Source organism: Chionomys nivalis, chromosome 3 (genome assembly GCF_950005125.1).
Source record: "Chionomys nivalis chromosome 3, mChiNiv1.1, whole genome shotgun sequence".
NCBI lineage: Eukaryota > Metazoa > Chordata > Mammalia > Rodentia > Cricetidae > Chionomys > Chionomys nivalis.
The window spans coordinates 99,056,989-99,068,462 of NC_080088.1; the positions used below are offsets into that span (position 1 = coordinate 99,056,989).

An 11,474-nucleotide genomic window follows, 5' to 3' on the forward strand; every position below is an offset into this window, starting at 1 on the left:
CTACGGGGGGGGTAGTCGTAGGGTTGATGACGTCAATACATCGCGCCGAGGTTTGCCGGCACCAGCGTGCTGCGGTACCGTAGAGATGGCTTCTCGTAGCCGGAGACCCGAGCACAGCGGACCGCCAGAGCTGGTGAGAACCTTGTCAGGACTTGGTCTTCTTCTAGCATGCCTGTTTTTGGGTTCTTCCCCTCATATCCCATGTGTCTTTCTCTTCCCAACAGTTTTATGACCAAAATGAAGCCCGGAAATACGTTCGCAAGTGAGGAGAGCATGACTGTTGAATAGCATCGGGGGTCGGGATCGGCGAGTCGCCCGGATTATGGGCGTCGCTTGGAAAGCATCTAGAATTTGGGAGTGGGGGGAAATGAGGGACCTGAGTAAATGCAGTTCTGCCACCGGTAAAGTGAATTTTAAACCGTCGAACTCTTGGAGGGATCTTGATACCTTGGTTCCAGTGTGGATGTTTTCGTCTCTAGTTTACACTAGGTCGTTTGACAATGTGTGGTTATTTATTTGTTTGTTTGTTTTTGGCTTTTTCGAGACGGGGTTTCTCTAGCTTTGGAACCTGCCCTGGAGCTAGCCCTTGTAGACTAGGCTGGCCTTGAACTCACAGAGATTCACCCGTCTTTGCCTCCCGAGTGCTGTGATTAAAGACAGACAATGTGTTTTAAACATGTGGTAAAATAGGCATAGTTAGAGGATACCTGTAGGATACTGTCATATTGTCTATGTGCTCTGTCATTGAGCCACACCCTCACCCCCTCACTTGGGGATTCTAGGCAGAAGTTTTACCATTGAGCCACTCCCCCAGAAAGGAATGAATACTATTAGGAGGGAGGCCATAACTCATTATGGGTTTCTTGTGATTCTTATTTAAATGCATGATTGCACTAAATTGTCCTGGTAGCCTTTGACAGAAACGTCGTCTGAATACTCTACAGGATAGTTTATTTGGTTTTGTTTGTTTGAAACATGGTCTCCCCTAGCCCAGGGTATTCTTGAACTTCCTGTGTATCAGAGGTGACTGAATTCCTGACCCTACTGTCTCCACCTTCCAAGTGCTGAAATTGCAGACATAGTCCAGCATGTGTGGCTCTATGGAAACTATTTTTTTTTTTTTTTTTTTTTTTTTTTGGTTTTTTGAGACAGGGTTTCTCTGTGGTTTTGGAGGAGCCTGTCCTGGAACTAGCTCTTGTAGACCAGGCTGGACTCGAACTCACAGGGATCCACTTGCCTCTGCCTCCCAAGTGCTGGGATTAAAGGCGTGCGCCACTACCGCCCGGCCTCTATGGAAACTATTGTGTGTGATTATTTACCTTTGTTTTGGACAGACCAGATGAAGAACTATTCTGTTCAATATGGCAGCCAGTAGCTAGCTAGTAAAATTCTTTAACTCTGAATGACAATGTGGAGAAGTGAAAAAAAAAAAGACACAACTCACATTTTTTTCGCTGATTCCATATTGAAATAACTCTTTGAGTATATGAAACATATATAACATAATTACAATAGGTTATTCTATTTTTGTTAGTTTTTTTTTTGAGATATGTTCACATTAAGTGACCCAGATTAACCTCACTTGAAGTGACCCTCCTGCTTCAGCCTTCTGCATGCTGAGATTATAGGCATGTACAATCAAGACCTGTTCTTCTGTTTACTGTTTCTCTCCCTCCCCCACTTTCCTTTTGAGACAGAGTCTCACTATGTAGCCCTGACTGCCCTTGAACTCACAGAGGTGTGCTTGCTCAAGTTCTGGTTCAATGGAGGTGTGCATCACCATACCTGGTTTTTGTTTTCAGTTACTGGGGGTAGGATGTGTGGTCTGGCACATACTTTTTACTACCGAGGCGAATCATTTTTGGAGGTACAGGGCTTTGAATTTAGGGCCTCTCGTGAGTTGACAAGTGCTCCACCCCCAAGACACATGCCACACATGCCGAACACTTGTGCATTGTTGGTCCATGTAGACGAGAGTAGATATGGCAAATGACTCTCGGAGAAAACGCATCCCTAGGGAATGAGCATCCAGACCAGCCCAGGTGTAGAGAGTCACTGATTGCTCATCTGCTGAGTGACTTGCTCTACTTCTGTCAGCCTTGCAGCTGGTGCACTTAATAATCTGTACACGATAAAATGGCATGTGCTGTATCAAATGGACTTTTGGGCTTACTTTGTTGATGCTGTTTTGAGGCAAGTCTTACCCAGATTGGCCTTAAACTCTTAGTCTCATCCAGCCTTTTGAGTGGTGGGATTTTGTGGGAACATCCATGCCCATCATGGGGCTACGTTCAATAACTACATTTGAGTTGTTGATTTCTGGTGAGAATTGTAGGTTTAAAATGTTGGGCAAGGGCTGGAGAGATGGCTCAGTGGTTAAGAGCACTGTCTGCTCTTCCAGAGGTCCTGAGTTCAATTCCCAGCAACCACATGGTGGCTCCAAACCATCTGTAAAGAGATCTGGCGCCCTCCTCTGGCGTGTGGGTATAAATGGAGGCAGAAAGTTGTATACATAATAAATAAATCTTTAAAAAAAAATAAAAAAAATAAAATGTTGGGCAAGGGCTGACGAGATAGCTCAGGGGTTAATAACCGAGCTTCATGACTCAGTTTGATCCCTAGAACCTCCATGTTGGAAGAAGAGAACCAAATTTGAGCAAGTTGGCTTCTGACCTCCACATGCATGCAGACACACACACACTAAATGAAATAATTTTTTTGTTGTTGTTTTGTTATTTGAGATAGGGTTTCTCTGTGTAGCCCTGACTGTCCTGGAACTAGCTCTTGTAGACCAGGCTAGCCTTGAACTCAGAGATCTGCTTGCCTCTGCCTCTTGAGTCCTGGTATTAAAGGTGTGTGCCACCACTGCCAGGCAAAATAAAAAATTTTTAAAGTTAGGAGAAAGTACCTCTAGTTGATTGTTTCTTTTTTTAAATTCTTCTAACTCTTTTGATCTAAGAGAAACTCTAACTACTCCTATATTTTTCTGCTTCCCAGCTCACGGATGATTGACATCCAGACCAAGATGACTGAGAGAGCACTGGAGCTCCTCTGTCTGCCAGAGGGTCAGCCCTCTTATCTGCTGGACATTGGGTGAGGTCCTGGGGCCCCAGGTCTCATTGCCTGGGTGGGGTGGAGGGTCTTTACTATTCAGCTCTGTGACCCCTGTGGGTTGTTTCCTACAGCTGCGGTACTGGACTGAGTGGAGACTATATCTCAGAGGAGGGGCACTATTGGGTGGGCATTGACATCAGCTCTGCCATGTTGGGTAAGTTTGCTCTGTCTGTACCAACGTGGCTATCCTCTTGAGTATGGAACAGCTAAATTGGATTTCTGGTTGAGCTCGGGTCTTGCCGTATAGCCCAGACCAGTCCCCTACGTAGGATGCTCCTGCCTCAGCCTCCCTGTTGCTGAGATCACAGGCCCGCCTACCACACCTGTCTGCAGCAGCAGTACCCATACTTTCCCTTCCTCCCATGTAGATGCTGCCTTGGACCGAGACACAGAGGGAGACCTGCTGCTAGGGGACATGGGCCAGGGAGTCCCTTTCCGACCAGGTTCTTTTGATGGCTGCATCAGGTGAGGGTCTTCACTTCCTACTTGTAGTTTCGTATACCAGTGTTTCCTAAACGCAGCTGCATAGCAGGCATACGTGATATTTAAAATTTTACATGTTCTGGGCCTGTGAGCTGGCTCTGATTACAGGTGCTTGTTACCAGGCCTGACAAACCTGTTTGGTACAGAACACACATGGTGGAGAGAAAAAAGGTTCTTGAAGATTATTGTCTCTCTTCTGTGCATCAGCCAGGATACATGCGCAGCAAATGTAATTAAACAAATGTACATCTTCTAAGATCCTGAGATTTATAAGGTCAAAGGCTGCTAAAAAATTGTTGTGTGTATGCACATCTTGTGTATGTGGGTACAAGCAGGTGGAGGCAAGGGAGCATCCTTAGGTACCAGTCCTCAGACTCTGCCTTTTGTTTCAGACAAGCTCTCTTTGTGGGCCATTGTCACACAGACCAGATTAGCTTCCCAGTGAGCTTCCGGCATCTGCCTGGCTCTGCTTCTGATTCTCCCATTGCTGGGATTATAGACACACTGACCTATAATTAATTATTTTCCCAGGCGGTGGTGGCGAACCCCTTTAATCCCAGCACTTTGGAGGCAGAGGCAGGTGGATCTCTGAGTTCAAGGCCAACCTGGTCTACAGAGTGAGTTCCAGGGTGTCCAGGACTACATATATAGAGAGAGACCCTGTCTTGAAAAACTAAATAAAGTTTTTAAAAATTTATTTTTTGAGCATGTTGACCTGTGTGTGTGTGTGTGTTTCACATACGTGCCTTGTCCCTGTGCTGGCTAGAGGACAGTGTTCAGTTCCCTGGACCTGGAACTGGAGATGGCTGTGAGCTGCTATGTGGGTGCTGGGAACTGACAAGCAGTCAGTGCTCCTAACTGCTGAGCCATCTCTCCAGCCCCTGAACTTTAATAACCAGCTTTGGAGCATTAAAATTGCTGTTAAAAATATGAAATGTCGCTGCCCATGGTTGTCACCCCAGCAGTGAGGAGGTGTGGGCCAGAGTGAGATCGAGATCAGGGACAGGGTGGGGAGGGTACGAGCCTTGATAGCTGCAGCAGAAGCATGGAAAGGCAGATGAATGGCTGGGGGTAAGTGCTTGCTGTCCAGTGGGTTTCCTCTGACGGTCGGCAGAGAGTGGAGGGGTAGGTGGGCAGTAACGGCCTGGGCTCCTTGACGCACACATAGACAGTGGTTGAGAGAGCATTTTTCTGGAGTAACTGAAGAAAGTGAGTGCTGCCCCAGTTGGTTCTGTGTTGCAAGGAAGTGACCAAGAGTGGACTGGCCTGCAGGACAGGAGCTATGTGCAGCAGAGTATGGTGGATAATGGCAGATTCCTCAGGAGTCATTGGGGAGGGCGTTGGCCCTCGTGACTGGGTACTTTCCTTTTCAGCATCTCAGCTGTTCAGTGGCTCTGCAATGCAAACAAGAAGTCAGATATCCCTGCCAGGCGACTCTACTGCTTCTTCTCTTCTCTGTACTCTGCCCTCGTGAGTATAGCTCCCCTCCTCGTGGTTCTGTCTGTCTGTCATTCTCCTGCCTCGGAAGTTCAAGGATGAAGTTGAGGTCATGATGGGAAAGCTGTTGAGAAAGGACACGTAGCCTGTTAAGACTCAGTTGGGCATGGTGGTATAGAGCTGGAATCCTAACACTTGGAGGCAGAGACTGGAGAGTTGGGAGTTCAAGACCAGCCTTGGCTACATTAGGAAGTTCAAAGTCAGCCAGAGATGCCTCAAAAATGCAAAAAGAAAAAGGGTCCAAGTGCAAAGGGCGGACATCTGACTAAACCCAGGAGCATCGCAGTCAACATCTGAGGCAGTTGAGCGAGGGCAGTGACATCATGTCCAGCACACAGAATGCCCATGTCCTCTGCACTTCCCTACACTGTCATCTTCTTTTTTAATTAAAAAAAAATTCATGGCAGGTGTTGTGGTGCACACCTTCAATCCCAACACTTACTGCGTAATTCTTGTTTCTTGTCCTTTTTCTTTTGAGACAGGGACTTACTGTGTAAACTATGCTGGGCGTGAGCAAGTAGTGATCCTCCTGCCTCTGCCTCCCAAAGGCTTAGGTTACAGGCACGCGCCATGTTTTCCTTTGTCACTTGCCACAGCTGTAAGTTAAATGCCTGCCTTACCAACGAGTGCCCCGTTGAGGAGTCGTGTTCATGATGGCGTTCTGAGCCTTGTGACGGGAGCTCTGTAAATGTTTAGTAAGTGAAGTGCGCCGTGGCCATCATCCCACAAGCGCTTACATGGTCATGACATTTCTGCTGCTCACAGGTCCGTGGGGCCCGAGCTGTCCTGCAGCTGTACCCTGAGAACTCGGAGCAGGTGAGCCGCTATCTAGATCTGCCGGGAGCGGGGTGTGGAGCAGCCTTCTTCATTCAACTGCCTTCTTGCCATGGTAGAACAAGGAACTCTGGCGGCCCGGTGGAAAAGAGGGAAGGAGCACCCTAGTGATGGCACAGTGACCCCAGATGGCTCCCTGAGAGGGGGTGTGGCCATAGGGGAGGCTGGTGCATTGTTGACAGATGAGATGGCAGGAGGCTGGGGATGTGGCTTAATAGTCAAACACTGATCTAGTATCCATGAGGACCTGGCCTCCATCCCCAGCACAGAGAAAAATGGAAACAGATAAGGCTGGTGTCCCAGAGTGTGCTGTGCTGTGACGCATCTCCATAACCCACGGCTAGAGGACCTCAGCAGTTCTGCCTTCTGTGGCAGGAGTTAGGGCTTAGAATGACAGTGAGCTGCAGGTCCCTGACATGTAACAGAGCCGAGTCTGGTTTCCAGAGGGTAGGGAGATGGGTCCCTGGACCAGAACATGGGAACGAGCAGAACCTCTTTGTGCTGACACTCTCCTCAGGGTGGGGCTACAGAGACTGGTTACAGCCCCCACTTTATGCCTTGGTGGCTTTGGAGGCCTCTGAGTCTGAAAGGCCTAGCTAGACCGTGCTTTAGATTCTGACCAATGAGGGCTGGGGACCTCTGTCTGTCCCTCCCATCCCTCCATCTGCTCCCTGGCCCCTCTCTCCTCAGCTGGAGCTGATCACAACCCAGGCCACAAGGGCGGGCTTCACCGGTGGCGTGGTGGTGGACTTCCCCAACAGTGCCAAAGCAAAGAAGTAAGTGGCAGGGGCGGCGGCTTAGCTGGTGAAGTGCTTGCTGCGCAACTATGAGGGCCTGAGCTCCCATTTCCAGCGCCTGTGTAAAAAGCTGGGCGTGGTGTGCTTGCTCGTAATTCCAACGAGACGGAGACAGGCAGATTCCTGAATGGTGAGCTCTAGTGGAGAGTGTCTTGGGGAGTGACAGCTGAGCTTGACCTCGGTATACACATACATAGTGAGTGCTGGGCCGAGCGCTGTCTACACAGCTGGGGCCCTTGCAGGCTACTGAGTAAACAAAGGGATGCTGGGTAGGAGGACAGGGCCACAAAAGATGCAGGGCTTGTCTCTTCCTGCTCGGCCTTGTGAGCCAGGCTTCACATTGCTCTGCCTTGTTTCAGGTTCTACCTCTGTCTGTTTTCTGGGCCTTCCACCTCCCTGCCAAAGGTAAGGGTCTTGGGCTCCCAGGCTGCCTTATACTCCCAGCACAAGAGCATGCTGGGAGGGCTTAGGTGGTCAGGGTCCCCCAATCCCTTGCACAGAGCTCAACTGAGACCTCCAACCCCTGTAGCCTGCTTTTAGGCCTGCTGGGGTTACTCAGGCCTGAATGCACACATGTCTTGTGTTGGGGCAGAGAGTGCCAGGGCGACTCAGAAGCTTTGTCTCCTACAGGGGCTGACTGAAAGTCAGGATGCAGACCAGGCCACCGAGTCTGCCTTCACCAGTGAAAGGTAAGGTGTGAGGGGCCTAGGTGCGGGACCCAGGCAAGGGCTTGGGCATTTTCCTCTGCTTTCACCTGAGTTAGGTTAGACCCAGCTGCAGTGCCAAAGTGATGTCAAACCAGATGTGCCTTCTCCTTGGGCTGGGTACTGGGGCAGCCACAGTGCCTTAGCTTCCTTCACACACTTGGCAGGGCGTTCCTGTGACGTTCCCCCACTTCTCGGCCTCCCCCAGCCACTTTAACTACAACCTGGACCACAGGCTTCCCTGGCTACTGCATCCTCGGCTCTACCCTCTAGAGTCTTCCTATCCACACACAGCTCACAGTCTGGGACCAGATGCCCAGGTCATTCAACACAGCCCAGCTAACATGAGCACATGTCACTAACCAACATCAGTGTGAGGACGAGGGACCCTAAGGTGCTGGAGGAGTTGGATGCCTGGTAATTCCTCAGCAAAGCCAAGTAGAATTATCTAGAAGAGTCTCAATGGGGAATGAGCAAGGGAGCTAAGACAGGAGTGGGCAAGGGGCAGGGGCCAGGTTTACGCCCAAGTTCCTGCTCTCAGCCAGCTCACCTGCCGTTTGTTTCTGTCACTATGAGAAGAAGCAGGTTTCCACATGGCAACACTTCCCTGCCCATCACTCCTGGCCCCCGTGCTCACTTGCCCTTTCCTTTTACCCACCTCGATGGCCTTCTCTTGCCTTTCTTTAGTGACTCGCATCTTGTTCTTGTAGTAGCAGGCTCCCTTGGACCAGCCCCCAAATCATGACACGGAGGCTTATTGGTTATGAGTGCTTGGCCTTACCTTAGGCTTGTTTCTAGGTAGCTTCTTTAACTTAACCTGTTTCTGTTGATCTGTGTGCTGCCCCGAAGCTTGCTTACCTCATCTACACACTGTTCATCCTGCTTTCCTGCTTCCTCTGTGGCTGGCTGGTTGACCCCTGGCTGACCAGGCCCCCTTTTCTCTCTGCTTGCCAGCCCTACCTAGCCCTTCTCTGCCTAGCTATTCGCTGGTCAGCTTTTTATTAGGCCAATCAGGTGCCTTAGGCAGGCAAGGAGAAACAGCAACACACCTTTACACAGTAAAACAAATATTCTGCAACACGGATATAACACATCTTTACTGAAAACAATTCCCTATTCCTCAGCATGTTCCCGTTTACACTGCCCTCGCAGTGTGGTGTGTGTTCCATATGACCTTTGGATCCCCTGCATTTGCAGTAACCTCTGACTGTGCCTGGCCCCTGGCTTCCAGGAGCAACATGGATGCTCCTCTCCTTCCGTGGCTCCCTTTTGGTCTCCTGTAGCCTACCCCTCTTTCCTGGTGACCTAGGTTGCTGCACATAGCCCAGCCCTTGCTACAAATGCTGAGTAGCTCTTGGAGCCCTGCTCTGCCTCTGCTAGGGGAAGAAGGTTTGACAAGGCTGGGTCATGGCTCCTGTCTGCACCCAGGAGCCACAGTCCATACTGAAGCAGCCGGCAGCCCTCCTTCAAACTAGGCTGGATCACTTCATCCCGGCAGCCAATGGGATTGTGGCTATGGGTGGATGCGCAGACTCCCTTTCTTCCGTGGGCCTTTTGTCCATTGGGCTGTGGGGATCACATTCCTCCTCAGCCAGGGCTGGAGGCCAAGATGATCTGTGAGTGGCATCGTTGTCGGGACTGCCATGAGCGGGCAGCCTTGTTTTCCTGCCACAGACATTGACAGAAGCTGGGGTGGGGTGGGGTGGGGGTGGGGTTGAATGACACTGGCTTCTGCTAGGCACACTGAGCCCCAACCCAGATGGGGACCTTACGTGACAGCATTGGACTGTGCAGGTTCCATGGCTTTCCTTGGACACAACCAGGTTACTTTTGAGTTCCTCCTTTCTGGAGTCACCTTATAGATAAGGTGAGTCCAGACACAAGGCCATCTGCCTAGTGATAATTTGTAGGGACAGGGACTTTGCCCCACAGCTCTGCTAAACCAGGGTTCTGGTCCTGTTGCAGCGGTGTCCAGAGTGGAGGTGATAGATGGAAAGAGGGGGCTTCAGAGCTAACACTCCCTCCCCGTGACAGCTTAGGCACCCTCTCACTCCTGTCTCTGCCTAGGGCTCCACACAAGAAGGCACGGCGGGACCTGGTGAAGAAGAGCCGCGAGTGGGTCCTAGAGAAGAAGGAGAGGCGCAGACGCCAGGGCAAGTGAGTACCAGCTGAGGGTGGGCGGCAGGCAGGGAGGGGAGGCCGTGCCCACCAAGACATAACCATAACCTGCGTTTGTGGGCACAGAGCTCTTCCTTCTCCTGAGTCTGTTCTGTCTGTCTGCAGGGAGGTCAGACCTGACACCCAGTACACAGGCCGCAAGCGCAAGCCCCGCTTCTGAGGGCGCTGCATCTAATCAAGGGGAGTCTGGCCACCCACACCTGCATCCAGTTCTACAGGTGGCCCTGGCCACCCACACCTGCATCCAATTCTGCATCCAGTCCTGCAGGCGGTCTGGGCCACCCACACCTGCATCCAGTCCTGCAGGCGGCCCGGGCCACCCACACCTGCCATCCAGTCCTGCAGGCGGCCCGGGCCACCCACACCTGCATCCAGTCCTGCAGGCGGCCCTGGCCACCCACTCTGCTCAGAGGTTGGGAGCTGTCCAATCCAGGACCTGCCTCTGAGGAATTTTCTAGATTGAACTGTTTACCTCAGCAGCTAGCAACATAGTATTTTAGAAAAGTTGCGAATTTCTCAAAATATTTTTTCACTAAAAGTGTTCCAGGGATTTGGGTTTGGCAGCCCAGATCATGTAATTGCAACACCCTCCTTGGAGGCTGAGGCATCAAGATGGAAAGTTCCAGGCCAGTTTGGGCTACACAGCAAAAACCTGTTTTAAAAAAACAAAGTGAAAAAATTTTTCTAAGAATGTTTTATTTTGTCCTAAATACATTAATTTAGTTTCTAAGTAACTGGTGGCTATATATCAACCTGTGTCTCGGGTTCCTCTGTTGGGGACCACTGCATGGCTCCTAGCCAGGAACTGGATTTAAAGACCTGGAATGGACAGAAGCTTTGTTCCATCTTGCGAGGGGCACAGATGGGTTCCTTAAATCAGGACTCCTCTCTCATGTCCTGATTATGATGCCATGCGAGGTTGGGAATGGGGTTCGGGTATTTGAGGTGTCCACTGCCTCGAGTCTCTGCCAAGTCCCTTGCCTCACATGGGAGGTGACCTCAGGTTGTTGGGACAATAACAAGTGGTCAGAAGCACAGGTCCTGCTCTAGGAGGTGTTGAGTCCTCCAGGCTAAGGACATTTGATACATATGTATCTCCCTAGGTGGTGGCAACTACACCTAGATATGGCACAGCAGGAAGGCATTGAACAGGGAAGGTGAGGGGCCTAAAGGCCTTAACCTCTAGAGTTACATCTCCCAGGGACCAGATCCAGGACTTAGGCCCAGTGGGTACAGTTCTTGCCATGGGAATGAGGAGTTCAGATTCAGGAACCCAGGTAAACAGTGAAGAAAAGATCCTGCCTTGCACAAGGCAGAAGGTGAGGACCAAAGCCCAAAGTTATCCTTTGATCTCCTCACACATGCACACACACTCAGACACCATGTGTACTTTTCTTTTTAGGGGCTAGAGATGGTCCAGTGGTTAAGAGCATGTACTTCTCTTCCAGAGGTCCTGAGTTTGGTTTCTACCACCCACATAACCAGCTATAATCCCAGCACCAGGGGATCCAACGCCCTCTTCTGGCCTCCACAGGCACCTGCACTCACACGACAGACACACACACATAAACAGGCATGGTGGTGCTCCCTTTTAATCCCAGCATTCAGGAAGCCGACTTCTGACTTCTGAATTTGAAGTCAGCCTGATATACCTAGTAAGTTCTAGAACAGTAAGGGCTACATAGTCAGACCCTGTCTTAATTTTTTTTTTTTTTTTTTTGATTTTCGAAACAGGGTTTCTCCGTAGCTTTTTGGTTCCTGTCCTGGAACTAGCTCTTGTAGACCAGGCTGGCCTCGAACTCACAGAGATCCACCTGCCTCTGCCTCCCGAGTGCTGGGATTAAAGGCGTGCGCCACCATCGCCCGG

At 50.4% G+C, this 11,474-nt stretch overlaps 1 protein-coding gene and 1 non-coding gene across 3 annotated transcripts; both read left to right on the forward strand.

The window, feature by feature from the left end:
- Window positions 1–55: 55 nt before the first annotated feature.
- On the forward strand, window positions 56–11,375 carry Bud23 (BUD23 rRNA methyltransferase and ribosome maturation factor). Of its 2 annotated transcripts, XM_057764209.1 has the most exons (12): window positions 56–133; window positions 225–262; window positions 2,998–3,093; window positions 3,186–3,268; window positions 3,483–3,579; window positions 4,971–5,067; window positions 5,860–5,910; window positions 6,619–6,704; window positions 7,085–7,130; window positions 7,356–7,414; window positions 9,497–9,586; window positions 9,713–11,375. In XM_057764209.1, the coding sequence occupies exons 1-12, from the start codon at window positions 86–88 to the stop codon at window positions 9,765–9,767; spliced, it is 846 nt and encodes a 281-aa protein (XP_057620192.1). In that variant the 5' UTR covers window positions 56–85; the 3' UTR covers window positions 9,768–11,375. The 2 variants fall into 2 exon arrangements, with proteins under 2 accessions (XP_057620192.1, XP_057620193.1); XM_057764210.1 differs by lacking the exon at window positions 225–262 and having other exon boundaries at window positions 88–133.
- On the forward strand, window positions 8,978–9,109 carry LOC130872321 (small Cajal body-specific RNA 20). The gene has a single exon (XR_009056928.1). It is a non-coding gene; the product is annotated as a small Cajal body-specific RNA 20 (non-coding RNA).
- Window positions 11,376–11,474: the final 99 nt, after the last annotated feature.

Bases quoted from the DNA above. Each gene is read 5' to 3' on its own strand.
- Bud23 (XM_057764209.1), top strand. From the start codon at position 86: ATGGCTTCTCGTAGCCGGAGACCCGAGCACAGCGGACCGCCAGAGCTG. The intron at 3,094-3,185 runs GTGAGGTCCTGG...TGTTTCCTACAG, and splicing joins TCTTATCTGCTGGACATTGG to CTGCGGTACTGGACTGAGTG. The intron at 3,580-4,970 runs GTGAGGGTCTTC...TTTCCTTTTCAG, and splicing joins TCTTTTGATGGCTGCATCAG to CATCTCAGCTGTTCAGTGGC.